General features: G+C 43.4%; 1 protein-coding gene across 2 annotated transcripts in view; it reads right to left on the bottom strand.

Moving 5' to 3' along the window:
- Nt5c2 (5'-nucleotidase, cytosolic II) overlaps nt 1–18,053 on the bottom strand; it is a 79,335-nt gene extending 61,282 nt beyond the window's left edge. The window contains exons 1-2 of one of the 2 annotated variants that reach the window (XM_027407103.2): nt 17,995–18,053; nt 676–796 (exon numbers count right to left, since the gene is read on the bottom strand). In XM_027407103.2, the coding sequence (XP_027262904.1) occupies nt 676–776 (101 nt within the window). In that variant the 5' untranslated portion in view covers nt 777–796; nt 17,995–18,053. Of the gene's footprint in view, nt 1–675; nt 797–17,994 lie in introns of those variants that run through there. The other variant, XM_035441785.1, reaches the window with a different exon arrangement.
- Between the last annotated feature and the right edge of the window lie 1,657 nt (nt 18,054–19,710).

The following is a 19,710-nucleotide window of genomic DNA, read 5'->3' as shown; positions in this document are numbered from 1 at the left end:
AGTTCAATCCCAGAAGCCACATAAAGATAGGAGGAAAGACAAAACAGATGTCACAGAGTTGTCCTCTAACTTCTACACGTGCACTGTGGCATGGCCAAATTCACACACCACCACCACCACCACCACCACCACCACCACCACCACCACCACCATCATCATAAATACATTTAAAGACTAATGTCAACTTAGCAAGGCATGGTGGTATGTGCCTAGCGCCCTAGCTACTTAGAGGGCTGAGAATGCAGGAATACTTAAGCCTATGTATTCAAGGACAGCCTGGGCAACACAGCAAGACCCTATCTTTAAAGAAGAGGAAACCTAGATATGGTGGTGCAAGTCTATAATCACAGTACTTGACAAGCTGAGGCAGAGACTGACAAGAGTTAATGCCAGCTGGACTATGTGAGACTGCCAAGAAGAAAGAGGAAGAGAAATTTCAATCCAAGAAGTAGGTGCAATGTTCTAGCCAATACAGACTTCCTTCAGGATTCTCACTAGTATCTATAAGAAGCATGCATAGTGCTGTAGGTAAAAACCTGAATGTCATTAGGTTTGAACCACTCACTATGTGCTCTGTGATAAATTACTTAGCATCTGTATATGAATTCCATCGCCTGAAGATAAGAGTAAAAACTACAGGCTTCCTAGAGTGTTTTGAGGATGAAGCTATCTTACCGGTGATAGGCTTCTCGGCGATACTTCTTCAAGGCGTGTTTATCCATGTTAGCGGGCACATCTGCTGCATTCTGCAATCGATCACTCCAGGAAGTAGTCATTTTATTTGTATGATGAATTCTAGAAGAGAAAATCAACAATTTATAGTTGTAACTGGCACTGGTAAACTAACATGCCATTTAAAAATTTTTTTTAAAAAAACCGTAGCTGTAAGACGTACACCTTTTGCTGGGTGGTGGTGGCACACGCCTTTTATCCCAGCATTTAGGAAGCAGAGGCAGGAGGTTCTCTGTGAGTTTGAGGCCATACTGGTCTACAGAGTGAGTTCCAGGACAGCCAAGGCTACACAGAGAACCTGTCTCAAGAAAGAAAAAAAAAAAAAAAAAAAAAAGCACACATTAGGAAAAACATGTATCAGGAACAGAGTGCAGAGCTGAGCTTTGCATTAAGTACTTTTGACAACTAGGATATTCTTAGATTGCAGTTTCTTGAAGTCTTCACTTGTTCATTATTTTACTGCTTTGTTTTTACTACGGCTGGAGATCAAACCCAAAGCTTCACACAACTAAGCAAGTATCCTAAAACTGAGCTATTAAAATACCAATGTTTGTGAAAACACCTAGAATAAAACATTCAAACATTGCCTTCATGAATCAGTGCGGCTGTGATATCTCTCACTCCCAAGACCAACAAGAGATCAGGCTGGCTAACATTCCTTCATGGAGGGAAGACTTAGGGCCTGCATGAAACCCACCACTCCTCAAGATTATGTAAGGGGTGAACTTCTTCAGTGCCACAGACTTTCATTGAGCAGTCCATACTGTACACAAAACTTTACAATGGTAAAGTTGCCTGAGAGTTTCTCAGGAGACTAGACAGGTCCTAGGAGAACACACACTATTATTCTGCTAAGGGACATTGTGTCAAGCCAACGCATAATGACTTATTGCTAAACTCTGAGTGGTGTATCTCTCAACCTTCAACAGAGAAACAACTTCTTGTAGTAGCCAGACATTAACATAAATCCAAAATTAGCCAAAGTGCAAATAAGAGAGCACAAAGTGCTCAACCCCGTATGAGACACCTGTGTCACAATCCTCCTCCCAAGGCTCAGGGACTTTTGTGGAAGAGGGGATGCAAACGGGGTAAGAACCAGGGCCAGTGGATGACTTCAATAAAAGTGCCTTCTGAACACAGCTACACACATGGACTCAAAGAGGTTGTGACAGAATTCCCAGGGCTTACCCAAGCTTAAGCCAGATGTAATTCCAACGTGGAGTAGAGAAATGGGTATGGAGTCCCATCCCCAACAGATAAATTCTGGAAAAGAGAGTCACTTTAAGAGGATGACCTTATTGCTGGTCACTGGTGGCACATAACTTTAATCCCAGCATTTGGGAGGCAAAGGCAGGCAGATCTCTGTGAGGCCAGTCTGATCTACAAAGGGAGTTCCAGGACAGCAAAGGCTACACAAAGAAACACCATCTCGAATTGAGAGAGAGAGAGAGAGAGAGAGAGAGAGAGAGAGAGAGAGAGAGAGAGAGAGAGAGAGAGGAGAGGGAGGAGGGAGGGAGGGAGGGAGGGAGGGAGGGAGAGAGGGAGACTGACTTTAAGTAGGTGGATGATTGTTGGTGATATTCTGTTTATGATCTAACATATAAAGCTTGCCTGAAGATCAGTGCAAAGCTAGGCACAGCCATAGAGGCCAGGCAGTGGTGGCACACACCTTTAATTCCAGCACTGAGAAGACAAAGACAGACAGATATCTGTTAGTTCAAGGCCACTCTGAGCTACACAGAATTGATCCAGTCTAGAGGGACAGAGCTCACACTAAGGTGATCTCAGCACTTGGGATCCCATACCTTTAATCCCAGAACTTGGGAGGAATATATAAGGCAGGAAGAGACAGGAGCTCAGTGCAGTCTGAGGTTTGGTGGAGACAGATGAAGTCTGGAGACGCAGGATTGCCCTTCAGTCTGAGCATTGGTAAAGGTAAGAACTCTCTAGTGGCTGGCCACTTTGCTTCTCTGATCTTCAGCTTTCACCCCAGTATCTGACTCTGGTTTTTTATTATTAATGCCAATTTGAATTCATGCTATATCTAGCACCCAACTTTTGGGGTACAAATTCACGAAAAGGCCATTTGCCTGTGGCTTTGCAGCCACCAGCGTAGGCTGGAGCTACACGAAGCTGGAATTACTACCCTACCCTCTTCTCTCCTGGTGGGCTTTCCCTGGATCCCTTTCTCAGGCTGCTGCCAAACTAGGTAGCTGCCTTGAAATCTGGCCAGCCTTTCACTGTTCTATATGGCAGCAGTCAGCCTCACATCTTTGTCATCATCGGTGGAGATTTGGTGAAACCACTGGGAATTCTAAAAGGGAGGAATTAGTCAAAAAAGAGGTTTTTTCCACATTAAAAATGGGAAACACTGTTACAATGGAGAAAGTTAGGTCTCTGTATGATTACACAATGGATGCTTTAAAATTGGAACAATTAAATGAAGGGATAATCAACTTAACCGGTATTGACATACTCTTAATTATCATTTTGATAGTCCTTGTTGTTAGTTTGATAATTCTGGGTTTATCTCTTTAAAAAGTTGGTTGATTTGAGTGTCAAGATTCAGGCCTTAGGAAAACTTATTAAAACAGATCATAAAGATATCTGAAATTGGTTCTCCTTTAAATTCCTCTGTCTGAATTTGAATTTCTCTATGATCTGTTTTAATAAGTTTTTCCAAGACAGAGGAATTTAAAGGAGAACAAATTTCAGTACTGTGTTATAAGGCTAGAGAAGAACAGCCTAAGGTTTTCAAACAACCAACCTTGACATATCCAGTAACCTTACAGGAATTCCCAAGTGAGAGAGGCTCTGGAAGAGCTAACTTGGACTCCCATGCCAATGTTAGATTTAAGGAGGTTCAAAGAAGCAATAGTTTCTCATATGTTATGCATTCACCACTTGTGAAGCTGATGTTAAACTATGGTCAACTTGCAATAGAATTATCCCTAGAGACTGGAGAGACTTGGTTAAAGCTGCTTTAGAGCCTGGTCCGCAGTTACAATGGAAGACCTGGTGGAAAGGAGAGGCTAAGACCATTGAGCAACAACGAAATAGGGCTAAAAGTATGGAAATCTCCCAAGATGAACTTCTTGGAGGAGAGTATGCAACTACAGCAAGGCAATCTCTGTATGATGACCACACCCTGGATTTATGCCGCACAGCAACTCTGAACGCTTGGGACAGAATTGGAGAAAGCAGGAAAGAAAAATGAGTCATTTACTGAAGTTATACAGGACCCAAAGGAAGCCTTCACAGATTTCTTACAAAGACTGACCTCAGCAGTAAATAGAATGATACCAAATTCAGAAACTAGACAAATAATAATCAAATCTCTGCCTTTTGAAAATGCTAATTCTCAATGCAAAAGGATAATTAGGCCTTTAAAGGCAATCAGCACCTTTGGAGGAATGGATCCAAGATGCAATCAATATTGAATCTCATTACCAAAATGATGCTTGGTTAGGAGAGGTGATTTCCAGGGATTTAAAGAAAATTCGAAATGTCAAATGTTTTAATTGTGGTGAACAAGGTCACTTTAAAGGGGACTGTAAACAGAGTGTTCCTAGAGACAATGCTTTTTCTAAGCATAATCCAAACAAATCCCCCCCCCTTTCTGGATTTGCAGAAGGTGTAGCAAAGGCAGGCATTGGACTAATGAATATAGACCAACAAGAGACATTCAAGATAAGACTTTGCCATCCAGAAACTCCTTCACAGGCCTCTCAAAGGCCCCTATGCCAAATCTGGATCAGTTGTTTCCTGTCATCATAGAGGAAACTCCTTCTAAGAGCAATTAAAGAACCTAATACCTATTGGAAAAATCCATACTGTTCTGGATGATAGAAGATTTTTAGCGGATAAAGCACTCCTACACAGAGAAGCAAACCCTGTTCAAAAAACAAACAACAAAAGCTCCAAATGAGCTCCTTCCATCCAGCTATGGTTCAGTTAAATAATTCTGTGCTACAACACTAAATATCCAGTTTGCAAAATAATTGTATCTGAAGAGTAACAAATGACATGAATTTGTAAGCACTTAAAATGTTATCATTTCATACTTTAAAAACATTTCATAAGCTAAACATATACAGCGTCCCTTTGTGACTACCATCACCCTCCACCAAAGAAAGGAAGCACGGTGCTAGAGCAGCTAGAAATAATAGATGAAAACAAACAGGAAACAAAGAAAGACTGAAATTTCAGGCTAAGCCTGGCTATCAATCTGCAATTAATGTTACTTCCCAGTAATATACCGATATACTAGCTGGGCACGGTGATACACGCCCATAATTCCAGGACTTAAGCTTGAAGGAGGAGGTTCTCCAGTCCCAGCTAGTCTTGGTTATGCAGCAAGATCCTGTCTATCAAAAATTTTAAATTAAATGCTGATGGCCAATACATAGGAAGATAGCTGCTTTGGTGTTGCTGCTGTTGATTTTAGGTGGGAGTTCTTTATGTAACTCAGGCTGATCTTGAATCTGTAATCATCTTGTCTCAACTTCTCAGACTACATGTACATATATGTACAGTATACCCAACAAACAAACCCATTATTTTAAAACTACAACCAGAGCAAATCTGACATTTGTTATCTGACACAAAAGGAACCTTGTATCTACTCATAAAATGTCAAGGAAAATCCAATAATTATGATATCCTAATATATTCAAGTCTAAAATCAAAGTTTATAATTGGCAATCAAGACTTACTTTCATAATTAAACATTTAAACAAAATTATCATACTTCTAGAGTTTATTGCAACAAAGGTTCTTTGATCATGCTATTTTAACTGTTTCAGGTTATGCCACTTGGAAAGAAGTGAAAACTTTAACAGTATGTAGTATGAACTTATCAGGCAAAGTGTCTAACACAGCAGTGTTAGTCCAATACTTTCCAATGGGGTAAGTATGTCAACAAAGACAAGAGGGTCATGACAATTAGTAAATATCAACAGTCACTGGAGAGCTGGCTTAGTGGCCAAGTCCAATTGTAGCTCTTGCAGAGAAACCAGGTTCAGTCCCAGTCTTCACATGATGGTTCTCCACCACCCATACCTCGTCTAGATGATCCAATCTCTCTCTTGACCTCCTCAGGCACCAAGCACACGTATGATACACATACATACACGTATACAAAAATGAATAAATCTAATAAAAACTTAATTTTAAAAAACTTTAGTTTGAAGCTGGTAGGTAGTGGCACATATCTTTGATCCTGTACAGCACTTGGGAGGCAGAGGCAGGCAGATCTCTCTGAGTTCAAGGCCAGCCTGAGATACAGAGTGAGTTCCAGGACAGCCAAGACTACATAGTGAAACCTGGTCTCAGAAAACAAAACAAACAAGCAACTTTATTTTGTATTAGAAATAAAAACTTGGAATTTACCAATTTTTATAATTAACCATCTCCATTCTGAAACTAAAAATGTGAAGGATAATTCTAAAGAATCTTCTCATCAGTCCAGAACTTACTTTGCTCTTAATACCTCTTTTATTTACATAGTTTATATTTACAAAGTTTATATACTACCTATATTAAAATAGGTAATTTTATGGAAAATGAAGTTGATGCTATACCTTCCACTTATATACTGAGTACCTGCATTTTATATAGCCCTTAATTAACTCTAACCTTTTAACACATGACCAAGTGGAAACCAAGAAGGCATAGTGGTTATCAAGCTGATTTTATCATTATATTGTGCTTATGGGTCTCCCTTAATGTATCTGCAAATCAACTTTACAATACATTCCCTTAAAAAACAAGAAAAATTAGATGGGAATGAAATCATTTACAAATACTGAAAAACTTCTATCTGTAGTTAAAAGTATCACCCACAATTTAAAGAACATTTGAAATAGTGTTTCAACTTTTGGGGGGATTGTTTTGTTTTGTTTTTCAAGATAGGGTTGTTCTGTTTAACAGTTCTGGCTGTCCTGGAACTCCCTTTGTAGACCAGGCTGGCCTCAAACTGACAGAGATTCACCTCCCGAGTGCTGGGATTACAGGTGTGCACCACCACAGCCTGGCTGTGTCACAATTTTAAAAATGCACGATAGCCGGGTGTTGGTGGCACAGGCCTTTAATCCCAGCACTCGGAAGGCAGAGGCAGGCGGATCTCTGTGAGTTCGAGACCATCCTAGTCTACAAGAGCTAGTTCCAGGGCAGCCTCCAAAGCCACAGAGAAACCCTGTCTCAAAAAAAAATAAATAAATAAATACATAAAATGCACGATAGCTCTTTCTTTGTTCTTGGAGTCTCTCTCTAGTGTCCTTGCTGGCTGCAAACTCCGGCCTGACTTCCTGCTGTGGCCTGGGGTCCAGACTGTATGGACACGAGCATCACCGTCCCCTCACCCTTGGAACAGAACCTTGGGCCTCCCCTATGCTGGGCAACTCTCAACCCCAGCCCTCTTTACTTTTGCTAGGCTGTGGTCCCCTCACCTCAGGCTCCCCATAACTCAATTGGTCATGCTTATTGCTTTTAAAGTATGTTACAGCCTTTGCCCAAATGTAACATATAGTAGGAAAAAAAACTCCTAAAAACTGTTGTGTCAAAACTGCTAATCTTAGACTCTGATGACCCCCTATGGAAGGCCTCACCCTCCAGGGGGAGCAGAAAGGATATGTGATAGGTAGGGTTTTAGTTGGGGGGGAGGGGTTGTAGGGGAGGACGAGAGGGACAGGGAACTGGGATTGTCATGTAAAACAATCTTGTTTCTAATTCAAATTTTAAAAATCTGAAAAAATAATTTAAAAAATTTTTAAAAAACTGCTACATCTTTCAACTTTGAATCTTTTAAATGTTCATATTAAGTGGTATGGTGGCTCAAACCTATAACCCTACAACTTGGGAACAGCATTATATCTGTAAATTGGAGGTCAACTTGGTTACATAGTGAGCTCCAACCAGCCCAGGCAACAGAGTGAGTGAGACCCTGCCTCGGAAAGTGGGATCAGAGCCAGCAAGAAGGTTCAGTGGGTTAAAGGTACTTGGTACACAAGCCTCACTTGACTTTGATTCCCAGAATAAAGGCAAAAAGAGAACTGGCTGCAAAGCTGTCCTCTGACCAACAGGTCTGTGTCACATATGCATACCACATACACATCACGTAACAACTTTTGTTACATTTTATATGTAGGGGTGTGTGGACTGCATGTGTGTTGATGTACCTCAGACATCCTGGACTGTGTTACGTACAATAGTAAACCACCATATGGGCGCTGGGATCAAACCCATATTCTCTGGAAGAGCAGCCAGTGCTCTGAACTGCTAAGTCATCTCTCAAGCCCCTCATAATTTTTTAAACATCGTAACTAACAGGGTGGGACCAGAAGCACAGAGAAGTGTTGCCTGGAACACTTATGGCCCTGGGATCAATCACAATGTCATGAAAAAAAAAAAAACAAAAAAACAAAAACAATTTTTAAAACATTTTAAAAATTATAATTAAGTCATGACCAACCGATTTTTGCACCCCCAGGCCTCTCTTTTTTCTTCTTTCCTTTTCAGTGTTGGGGACTGACCCTTAGACCTAGAGTTTCTAATAGCCGTCTCAGCACGCACACACACACACACACACACACACACACACACACACACACACACTGCACACATGCAAGTATGTGAGATAAATGAACTGCTAAACCTCTACATTTCAAGTTCTTTGTGTTTAAAAACCCAATTTGTTTATAAGCCTGAAAACCCCAAAATACTGTCCAAGTTCCTTTTAATGCTCTAAATGAACTATAGAAATCTTACCCTTGGTTAACAAATGTGTAGGAATCCTGGCTTGATGAATGTAATAATATTTTGCCAACCTTTCAACATCAGACTGTAGAACAAAAGGTTCCTTATTCTCTGGTGGAAAATAACGCTGAGAAGACTGTGTCAAGAGAGAAATGCAGTACCTGTTGCCTTGACAATTCGTTTTTCTGTGTCGCAACAGCCTTCTCTTATCTGTACTCTGAAATTCTAGCTGGAAACACAAATTTAGCAAGGCCTACTGGCCTGTAGTAACGGCAGGAAGACAGGGAATCCAAGGCCAACCACAGCACATAGCAAGTGTGAGGCCAGCCTGGAATACATGAGACTCTGTCTCCAAAAAAGACTGGCATGCAGAGTGCTTAATTTATAATGCTCAAACCTACAATGTTTTCATGAATAAGGCCTCTGCAAAAAAGCCCTTTATACTTAGAAAAATGTACAGCCAATTTCTACTTTCAGGCCCAAAACTTCACAATTCCCATCACATGCCAAAGGTTCCCAACATATTATAAAATTTCCATGTCAATTCAAGTATATTAATCTACTATACACAGACAGAACTATTTCAAGAATTCGTTCATAAACTCTACCTCAAAAGCAAAGCAGAGGCAGGAAGACAGCTCAATCAGCAAACTGCTTGCCTCCAAACCATGAAGACCTTTCCTCCAGAGCATGGCCTGGCCTGAATTCCCAGAGTCCACTGGACAGAGTCCACAAGAGACCCTGTTTTAAGGAGGTGGGAGGCATTTCTGAAATGACACCCTACGTTACGCTGTCTTCTGACTTCCACAAGCTCATAATGCATAAAAATAAATAAAAATTTAACAAACACAAACAAAAAATAAAATAGGACTGGGGTGTAGGTCAGTTAGCAAAATGCTTGTCTAACAAGCAGGAGGCCTTGGGTTCTAACCCCACACTACATCAACTGGGTGTGATGGTGCCTGCCTGTAATCCCAACACTCGGGGTGGAAGCAACTTTAGGGATTCAAGTTCATCTCCAGCCACATAGGGAGTTCCCAACCAACCTGGGCTGCATGAAACGTTGTCATAATAAATAAGTAAATAGGATATAATCCATCAGTAGAGCATATGCTCACCTCCCATGCACCACCTTGAAAGTTTAGTCTCTAACACTGCAAAAAAAAAAGGATAAATTGGGGTTGAGAATATAGAGTTGGTAGAGTGCTTTCCCTGCATGGACAGAAGCCCCGAGTCCAGTGCACCATATGCCAGGCGTGGTGGTGCTGCCTATAATCCCACCACTCAGAGGTAGAAGCAAGAAACTTCAGGTCATCCTCAGCTATGCAGAGTTTGAAGATAGCTTAGGTTGCATGAGACCCTGTCTCAACATAATATTAATTAGATAAATAAAACATAAATCAAACTTCCACATTCCATGTGCATGTTAAAATTATAATGAAACATACCTTGTCTCTATTAGCTTACAGTGTGATTTCATGATAAATACAATGATGGACAGAGAATGTACAAAACAAATGCTACTTGAGCACCATGTTAAAGATAGACGAAGCAGAAAAGGCTATGTATTGCCTATAAATTTAAAAAAGCAAAATTGATAAAACTTTTAAAAAGCAACAAAGATAAAGAGAAAAAACAGTCCATAACTGTAGTAATATTTTATTTATTCTAAATATATACACTTAATCTAAATCTAAATCTAAGAAAATTATTGAACAAATCCAAACTTATAGGCATTCAACAAAACTAAGCTATACTCAAAATATGTAACACCAAGAAAACAATCAAAAAGGCTGGAGAGCTGTACCTTAAAAGTAAATAAAGGGGGCGGGACTCAGTGGTAGAGTCTAAAGCCGGAGGTTCAATTCCCAGCACAGGCACACACACACAACATGTAAAGAGTACCAAGCAAATTACTAAATCCTGGGCTAGGAGCCTGAACAGTGACATCACCTACAGTCCCAAGCAACTTCAGAAGCAAACTCAGACCTGTCAACCTGGGGATTACAGTGGGACCTTGATTCCAAAACAAGAACAAAAATCAGACAAACAGATTAACACCCCCAATGCCAAAAAGTTCCAAACCAGTACTAGAAATGAGAATTAACTATGAAGGCCATTACAAGGACACGTGAGTTTTTAGTTTTGTTTGTTTAGAGCTCTGTGTTGAGGTTCAAAGCCAGGAGCTTCTGCATACCAGGCAGGCAAGCACTCTACCACAAAGCTGTACATACTTCCAGCACCAAATGCTGAAAATTCGGTAGTAATGCTACACTCGTCGGGCGTCTTATCTGCATCTGTCTGCACCGTGCACATCATCAGTACTTGAAGAGTGAGAAGAGTCCATCGGATCCACTGGAACTAGAATTAGAGGCGGCTGTACCGAACCATGTAGGTACTGGACACTGAGCCCGGGTGTTCCGGAAGAACCACTAGTACTTTAAGCACTGCCATCTCTCCAGTCCAATGTTACACCAAGTTTTAAAGTCAAAATAGTATTGTAGTTGTGTCTTTGTTTGTAACTTACTTCTAAGTGGTTCCAGATTTAAAGCACTATATGTAGAGCCAAGGAGACGGCTCAGCAGGAAAGGCACGGGATCTACTACCAAGCACGACAACCTGAACTTGATCCCCAAAATCTACATGGTTGAAAAAGAAACCTCTACACACAGCATACACATGCAACACACACACACACACACACACACACACACACACACACACACACACAGAGTAAATAAATGTAAAAACAAAAAAGTTTCAATTATATTCAAAAACATAAAATCAGAGGGCCAAGGGCTGGCTCAGAGGTTAAGAGCACTGACTGCTATTCCAGAGGTCCTGAGTTCAATTCCCAGTAACCACATGGTGGCTCACAACCATCTGTAATGAGATCTGGTGCCCTCTTCTGGTGTGCAGATGGAGGCAGAATGTTGTATACATAATAAATAAAATAAATAAATAAAATCTTAAAAAAAAATCAGGGGGCCAATGTTAATTACTGGTAAATCCAAGTGAAAGATTTAAAAAAAAAATTCACTAAACCATCAGTGTCATTTTCTATAGAATTAAAATTTTCAAATGAAAAGTTGGGATAAACATGTAAAAAAATCATGAAAACCACACATGAGCAATTTGCAACCCCACAATGAAAGAAGGTTAGAAATCAGCTCTGGAAGCTGGGTACAGTGACACACATGTTGATCCTAGTATGTGGGAAACAAAGAACAAACAGGAGTTCAAGGTCATCTGGGCCAGGCTGGGTTCCTTAAGAGCCTGTGTCAAAAACAAAACAAACAATAAAACAAAAATCAGTAACAGAAAAATTAATAAGCTGCCCAGCAGAGGATCAAGGAGAAAACTGCTTAAAAAAAAAAAAAAGTAGGGAGGGCATAGAGACTCCTGGAATCCCAGCACTCGGAAGGCAGACACAGGAAGATTGCCTGGGATTGGAGGCCAAGCTCGTCTAGAATCAATTCCAGCCCAGACGGGCTACTTTACATGGTGAATTCCAGACTAGCCAGAGCTACCATCGAAAACCCTATCTCAAGAAAACAAAAAACCAGAACAGGGGGATCTGGATCAGTCTTCAGATAAAGGTGTTTGCCACCAAGCCTTATGACCTGAATTCAATCTCTGGGTCTCAAATGGTGGAGGGAGAGAACCAATACCTACTACAAGTCGTCCTCTGTTCTATGTGTACACAGAGGCATGTTCCTGCATGTGCAGACATGTGGGCTTATGTTTACACACAGTAAATAAAATATAGTTAAAAAAACAGTACAGGAATGCAGAGATCGAGAGAGGGAAGAAAAGCAACTTTATTACATTGATGCCACAGGATGCATATAGAGCTTGGAGAACAACCTGAGAGGGTTAATTCTCTCCTTCCACCATGTGGGTCACAGGGATCAAACTCAGGATGTCAAGCTTGCAAGACTTTTGCCTCTGAGCCATCTCTCTGGCCCAAGGAAAGAAAATGTTTAAGTTGAGTCTGGCTGAAAGCAGGCAGACTTTAAAATTAAGGTTGGCCTGGGCTACAGGGCAATTTCTAGGCCAGCCTAGACAACTTACGAAAACCTTTATCAAAATAGAATGTTTAGGGGGGGGGAAATGGCTGAGAATGAGCTCAATGGTATAGCCCTTGCCTGGCTATTGCCAAATGTTCTTGACAGCCTCCCAAAAACTGAAGGAAGATCCTATTGCTGAAGATACCACATACTTCAGATAGAGGACTTGGAGGCATTGAGATGGAAATGACCTGTTAGTCTCTTCCTCAAGGATTAGCTCTTACAGTATCTGAAGCAGTAATGCAAACTGCCAAGAGAGAGAAGCAATCAGCAGTCCTAACAAGCTGCAATGCCTATGACCAAAACGACAAGATATCCATCCCTAATGGTGCACTAGTGGTGCCTCTATCCTGGGAGCAACCACAGCTATCTAGCTGGACAACAGGAGGGAATCCCTATCTCTCACAGGCACTGTGATCCTAGCCCACTAGCTGTGGCTGGTGAGGACTTGGAACAAGAGAACACACTACTGCTACTTCCCTAAGCAGTGTAATTTCCAACCGCATTCTAAACACCTGTCCTCACTCCCACAGCTCTCACCCCTCCTCAAGGAGACCATTGCAGAAAGCCACAAAAACTGGTCAAAATGCAGAGAACAACAGAGTGTGGGTGCTCAGCCCAACTAATGGATCTACAACACAACCCTACACCTAAGGCTCAGGGAATATTTTGGAAGGGAATTCTAAGAACCAAAGGACCATGATGTTTGCTGTGAGTCAGTATCTTTGTATGTGACAGGAAAGCTGCACCCATGAATACTCAACAATAAGGCCTGAAAAATATCACTACCAACTGACATGCCGACACTTGGGGGAAATCTCACAAGGCCTCACTCCAATATAAAGTGCTACAGGGAATTAATGGTTGCTAAGAAAGTCAGAATTCATCTTCTCTAGGGATGAGCTTCCTGACAGGTTATCCAATTCCAAGTAGTCAGCTCTAGGCACATACAGATATGAGCAATACCAAATGAACTCATCAGATTATATTTCTAAATCGTATATACACATATATGTAACACTAATAAAGAATAAGAGACTGAATTTGAGAAAGTAGGTGCACTGGAGGAGGGGGTAAAAGTAGGATTATATACAGTACTCATATATGAAATTCTCAACAACAACAACAAAAAAAAAAGAAACGTTAAATAATTATACCTCAAAAAAAGTACATTCCACTTGTCATTTCAAATGAAAACATGCTAAGATTTAAATGCTTATTTGCTTTTTTGAGACTGGGCCTGGGGAATCCTAGGTTAGCTTTGAACTCCATTAATAGCCAATGACCTTAAACCTCAGTCTTCTGCTCTCACCATTGCTGGCCTCACTTTTTTTTTTAAAAAGACATTAAGTTTCAGGTGCCATATTTCCCAAGTAGATTCTGTCACACAGGCTTTCTCATGTGACATTCCTGGAAATGGTTCCCAGCCAGCAAAGACACACTAATGGTAAAACAAATAGTTCATTAGTCTCCAAATCAAATTCATCTTTCTGATTCTGTATTCAGCATAAAAAGGGGGAGTATTTTTGCTACTCTGCTACTATGGGGTTTTTCTGTTAATGTTGCTGCATTTTTGTTGCTAGCTATTTTCTGAAAAACTTTGGCAACAATTGCTATAGGATACAATCAAATTTCAATCAATAAAAGTTACATAAAACAGGTCATGTTGGCCCTCACCTGTAATCCCAGCACTGCAGAGGCTAAAGCAAGAGACTAGAAACTACTGAGCCGCAGTCCTGCTTAAGATAGTGAGACCCCGCCGGGAGTTGGCGGCACTCGGAGGCAGAGGCAGGCGAATCGCTATGAGTTCTAGGCCAGCCTGGTCTCCAGAGTGAGTGCCAGGTTAGGCTCCAAAGCTACACAGAGAAACCCTGTCTCGAGAAAAAAAAAAAAAAAAAAAAAAAAGTAATTTAAGACTTAGTGGAGCTGGAGAGATAGCTCAGTGGCTAAGCACATTTGTTTGTTCTTTGGGAGAACCTGAGTTCAATTCCCATCTCCCACATGGTTCACAACCCATATGCAACTCCAACTACAGAACCAATGCCCTCTTTTGATACTGATAGGCACCAGGAACACAAGTGGTGCACATATACACACACAGGCAAAACACACATAAAATATGGATAAATCTGGAATAAAAACAAAACACACATAAAATATGGATAAATCTGGAATAAAAATGTTTAGAGGGTCATTTTAGTACTCTAGGAAGATTTGTTACCAACTTTATTTGGGTTTGAACCTAAAAAACTCAACCCAAACCAATAAATAAATAAATGGTTCTCTTTATTCATTCTGCTCTAGCTGCAAAGACTCCAAGTAGCACTATCCTGTAAAGAGCTTTCCAGAACATTCTGGCTTTATCTCGTACTACTGCCCCTAAAATATATATGTAAGGCTGCCTGTCTCCTGGCTGAAAATACAGTTTTGCTACTGACATGTCACTTAACATATGCCTTGTGATAGCTAACATTTCATGTTAGTAGATGTTGTCATAAAAGCTAAAAACATCACATCAACAAAAATTTACTAGAAGCATGTGTGCCAGGCACTGCCTACTGCCATGCATAACGGCCTGTTTCAAAACATCCACAAATGAACACTAGATGAGGTCCCTAGAAATGTGGGCAGCCCAGTAGCAGTATATACACAGCAATCATCACTAAATAAAATTTGAGATCACCCATGGGGACCCACTTTACAATCCAAGGACTTGAGGAGTTTATGTTAGTCTGAGGCCAGCCTATGCTACAAAGTGAGACCTTATCTCAAAAAGCTAGAAACAAAAACCGTTAAGCATAAATACCATGATAAGATTTAAGCAGGTTGTTTTTGTTTTGCTTTCACTGAGTTAAGCCTTTGGAAACAGTGAAGCTGTTAACACACAACCCCTTTTTTTTCAAGCCCAGGCAAGCATGGTGGCTCATGCCTATAATCCCCATACTTTGAAGAGCTGAGGTACAAGGATCCCAAACTGGAAGCCAGACTAAACTCACAGCCAATTCAAGGTGCGTGGGTGGGTCCTGGGCCAGGGGAAGAGTGGCACAAAATGAGCGGCTTAATGAGGCTCTATCGCAAAGTAAAATAAAAAAGGCTGGGATGCAGTTCAATAGTAGACTGCTTTTGCGTAGCCTAAGCTTAGCCCCGAATTCATCTCAGTTCCCAGCAGAGAGGGTTTTGGTGTTGTTTTGTTTTGTTTTTTCGAGACAGGGTTTCTCTGTGGCTTTGGGGGCTGTGCTGGAACTCAACTCTAGACTGGCCTCTCTGCCTGCCTCTGCCTCCCGAGTACTGGGAAGAAAGGTATGCGCCACCAATGCCCGGTTGTTGTTTTGTCTTTCAAGGCTGGGTTTCTCTGTAGCTTTGGAGACTGTTCTAAAGCTCTCTCTGTAGACCAGGCTGGCCTGGAACTCACAAGAGATCCTCCTGCCTCTGCCTACTGAGCGCTGGGATTAATTGTGTGCACCGCCACCACCTGGCTGAGATCTTACACACTTTTTTAAAAATCATTTTTGGACTTTTTTGTTGCTGCTGCTGCTGTTGTTTTTTGAGACAGGGTCTATAGTAGTCCTGGCTGTCTTGAACTTGCTCTGCAGACCAGGCTGGCCTTGAACACAAAGATCCACCTGCTCCTGCCTCTCCAGTGTACCACCACACCAAACTGAGATGCTAAGGCTTAGACACAGGCCAAGTGGTGTGTGCCCCCAGTACTCTGAAGGCTGAAGCAGGATTTTTAGGACAACCTGGAATGCATAGCAGATACTATATCATGGAAACCCCAAATAAACAGCAATAACATAAACAACTTTTTCTAAATACCGTATTTTGTATACTACTTTCTTCACACAACAAAGTTTTGTCACATAAAAGAACACTCCACTTCTTAACAGTCCCCCATAATCTGGCTTTCTTCAGCAAGATGTCATCTAGTAAGGCCAGTAGACACTCTAAGTATCTGTATTAATCTTCTTGAAGTTATAAACTTCTGGCTGACTGTACATTTTCATAGAACAGAACCTTGAAGGACATTATCTTATTTTACAGATTAGCTGGTTCTAAATTCTAGGTTGAGAATAATACAACAACCAATACTACTGAATTTGTCTTTTGCTTTCGTTGAGTAAATGTGAAGCAATAAAAGTATTTTCAAACCCAGGCATGGTGAAACAGGCCTGTTAACACCTGCACTTAGGGAAGCTGAGAGAAAGATCCCCAGTTCGAGATCACTAGGATACACAGCCTGTCTAAGGCCCACAGAACAGGTTCGTGCTGTAATGGAAATGCTCTTACAAAGTATGTGTGGCATAATCACTTTGCCACTGTAAGGCACCCGCAAAACTATTATTTTAATTTCGAACTAGCTGGCTTCTTGAACTGATCCCCCGAGCCCAGATGTCTTCATTTGGATAAATTCTGAAGCATCGATGAAAAATGTAAGGTGACTACAGCAAAGACCTGAAGCTTCTCCTGTCTACGATAAATGGCACTGTTTTAACATCCTCCCCTTCACATGCCGGCTACAGGAATTTGCATCCCTAAGAAAAATTAATAGTCTATGGTCATTATGAAACAATGTGCGGACCGGCGCGCAGGGACACGATGGGGCACACGCAACCGTGTTTGGTGACTAGTCATTCCAGAGCGCTGCGTTAGCACAGCCACAACCGCCCAGGCTGTGAAACAACTCCGACTCGAGCCTTCGCCTGCTGCCTGGAAAAGCCGCGGCCGGCCGGGCGAAGCCGACCGTCCAAAAACGTTCTTCCTCTAACAGGCCCCACGTCGCCCCGAGGGGCTTCGGGGGGCCCAGGAAACAGGCAAGGGACACACCGTCCCCAGTCGTCTTTGGGGGACGACTTGCAGACGCCGTGAGCTTTGCAGGAAGTGCCGCACACCACAGAACTGCCAGGCTCGCAGGCCATTCGGCGGGCAGGTCCAAACCCCGCCAGGCTCGCAACCTCGGGAGAAGCCCCCGGGAGAAGCCCCGCGCCCGCCCCGCGAGGAGAACCGAGGCGAGGCTGCCCGCCGAGCCGGGCGACGGGACCGACAGCGCCGCCGGCCCGCTCCGTGAGAAGGCGGGGTCCCGGGAGCCGCCGCCGGAGAAACAATGGCGCGAGCGTGACGTGGGCCGGGGGCGTCGCCGCCGCGCGGGAAGGGGCTGCGGCCGGCCGGGTGAGCTGGCGGGCGGGCGGCTCGGGGCGGGCGGGCTCGGGGCGGGGGCGGGGGCGTGCGCCACCCCGGGGTGCTGAGGCCGCGGGCCGGCGCGCGCGCGCGCGGATCCGGGCCCGGGGGGGGCCCTGCGGAAGGGACGCCCGGGCGGGCGGCAGGGCCGCGGGTCGCGCGCTCAGCGGCGCATGCTGCCCAGCTCGCTCGCTCGCCGTCCGCTCGCCCGCGCCCGCCGCCTCCAATCCCTCTCCCGCCCGCGCGGGGTCGCCGCACTCACGGCCCCGCCGCACCGCAGCAATCCTAGCGCGCAACCGCGCAGCCGCCTCGGCGCGCGCCCTCCCCCCCCCCCCGCCGCCCCGGCGCCGCCCCCAGCTCGCGCCCGGCCAGGGACCGGCGCTCTGTTCCGTACTCGGGCTCTGCCGCAGAAGCCGGCCGCCGCTGATGCTCTCCGGAGGGAGGGAGGACCTGCCTCAGACCCTCGGAGGGCTCGGGGAACTTGTAACCACAGAACCCCGGTGCTTCCGAGCTCTGGGGGTGATGCACGTAAAGAACCTGACCCTTTCCTTTGGGTAACCACCGCTGGGCGATTTGCCTGCGCCCTTCAGCGGAGGGCTGGCTACCCCGCCCCCGCCTACTCTGCGGATGCTTTCCTGAAGGTGGAAAGAGTGTCCCTTACTAGGCCTAGCTGCCCAGTCTTGTAGACAAATGAACCTGAGGGCCTCCCTGGCCAAACCCTCTCCAGAGAGCCTTGAACTCAACTCCGTGGTAACCAAAGGGACCAGCTTTGGGGTTTATCAGAATGAGTTCAAATCCTAGTTTCACCACTTACCAACAGAGTGAACTTGACCAAGGAATCTGACTACACGGAGTTAACTTATCAAAGACCATACTAATAGAATAAAATAATATACTACGACTCCGCAATGAAATAATGTATGACTCCAGGCTTAGTTCTGGCTCGTGGCAAACAACAAAGAGCAGTGGTTGTATAGACACGCATTACCTCACTTCACCACAAGACCCATCAAAGACAGGGAGTCCACTATGTCCAGAACATTGCATTCCTTAGTCTGGGCAGCTCTGGAGTTCCATCTCAAAGACCATATTCTAGCCCAGGAAGCCTGAGAACAAACTGATCTAATGGCTCTTGGACCCCGGACTTTGCCCAAAGTCTTCTTTGAGTTGGGATACTTGATCCCTTCCATTGTTTTTATTTTTCCTCTATCCTAATTCTGGAGTTCTTTGTCCTTCTCTTTGGGCACTGGCTGGTTTGATTGTGATTCCTTTAAACCCTTCTATCCAGGACTAAGTCGAGTTTTGTAATACCACCGTAATCAAGCAGGACTGTGGCTTCTACTTTGTAACGGAGCATTGCGTTTGTGCAGGAAAGTTACTGGTGCATACTGAGTATGCTGGCTTGGCTGAAGTCCTAGCTAGTGGAGATACTGGGATCCAGGCACGAGGCTTGCTTGAGCTCAAAACTTGATTCTAACCTGAACAACATAATGAGAGGAAAAAGAAGAGGGAGAGAGGAAGCAAAAAAGGGAGAGGGAAAAGCAAGGCAAGCAAAGAGGAAAGACAAAAAGGGAAGAAAAAAAAAAAGAGGTTCTTGGCAGACACACCACTGACTCATATTAAACTTGCAGTCAACTGCCAAGTCCTTTTAGTAAGGGCTCCACTACAGCTTTTACCTACCCCCTCCTGAGTTTTTCATACTGGGCTAGGTCAGCTGAGGATAAACCCTGGACCTTTCACCTACTAGACTTTTCAAAGTGGAAAATAATATAAATTAGTTTCACATCACCTTTAAAACAAGTATATATTTTTATAAAGCCTGGTTTTGTAGGCCTGGGGTGGTGGCACATACCTTGAATCCCTCTCTGGAGACAGAGGCAGGTGGATATCTGTGATTTCAAGGCCAGTCTGGTCTACAGAGCAAGTTCTGGGCCAGCAAGGATTACAAAGTAAGCCCCTGCCTCAAAATAAGTTAAAA

This window comes from Cricetulus griseus, chromosome 3, assembly GCF_003668045.3.
Source record: "Cricetulus griseus strain 17A/GY chromosome 3, alternate assembly CriGri-PICRH-1.0, whole genome shotgun sequence".
Classification (NCBI taxonomy): domain Eukaryota; kingdom Metazoa; phylum Chordata; class Mammalia; order Rodentia; family Cricetidae; genus Cricetulus; species Cricetulus griseus.
The sequence above is the reverse complement of the archived record's forward strand: the minus strand, read 5'-3'. Positions and strand labels throughout refer to the sequence as shown.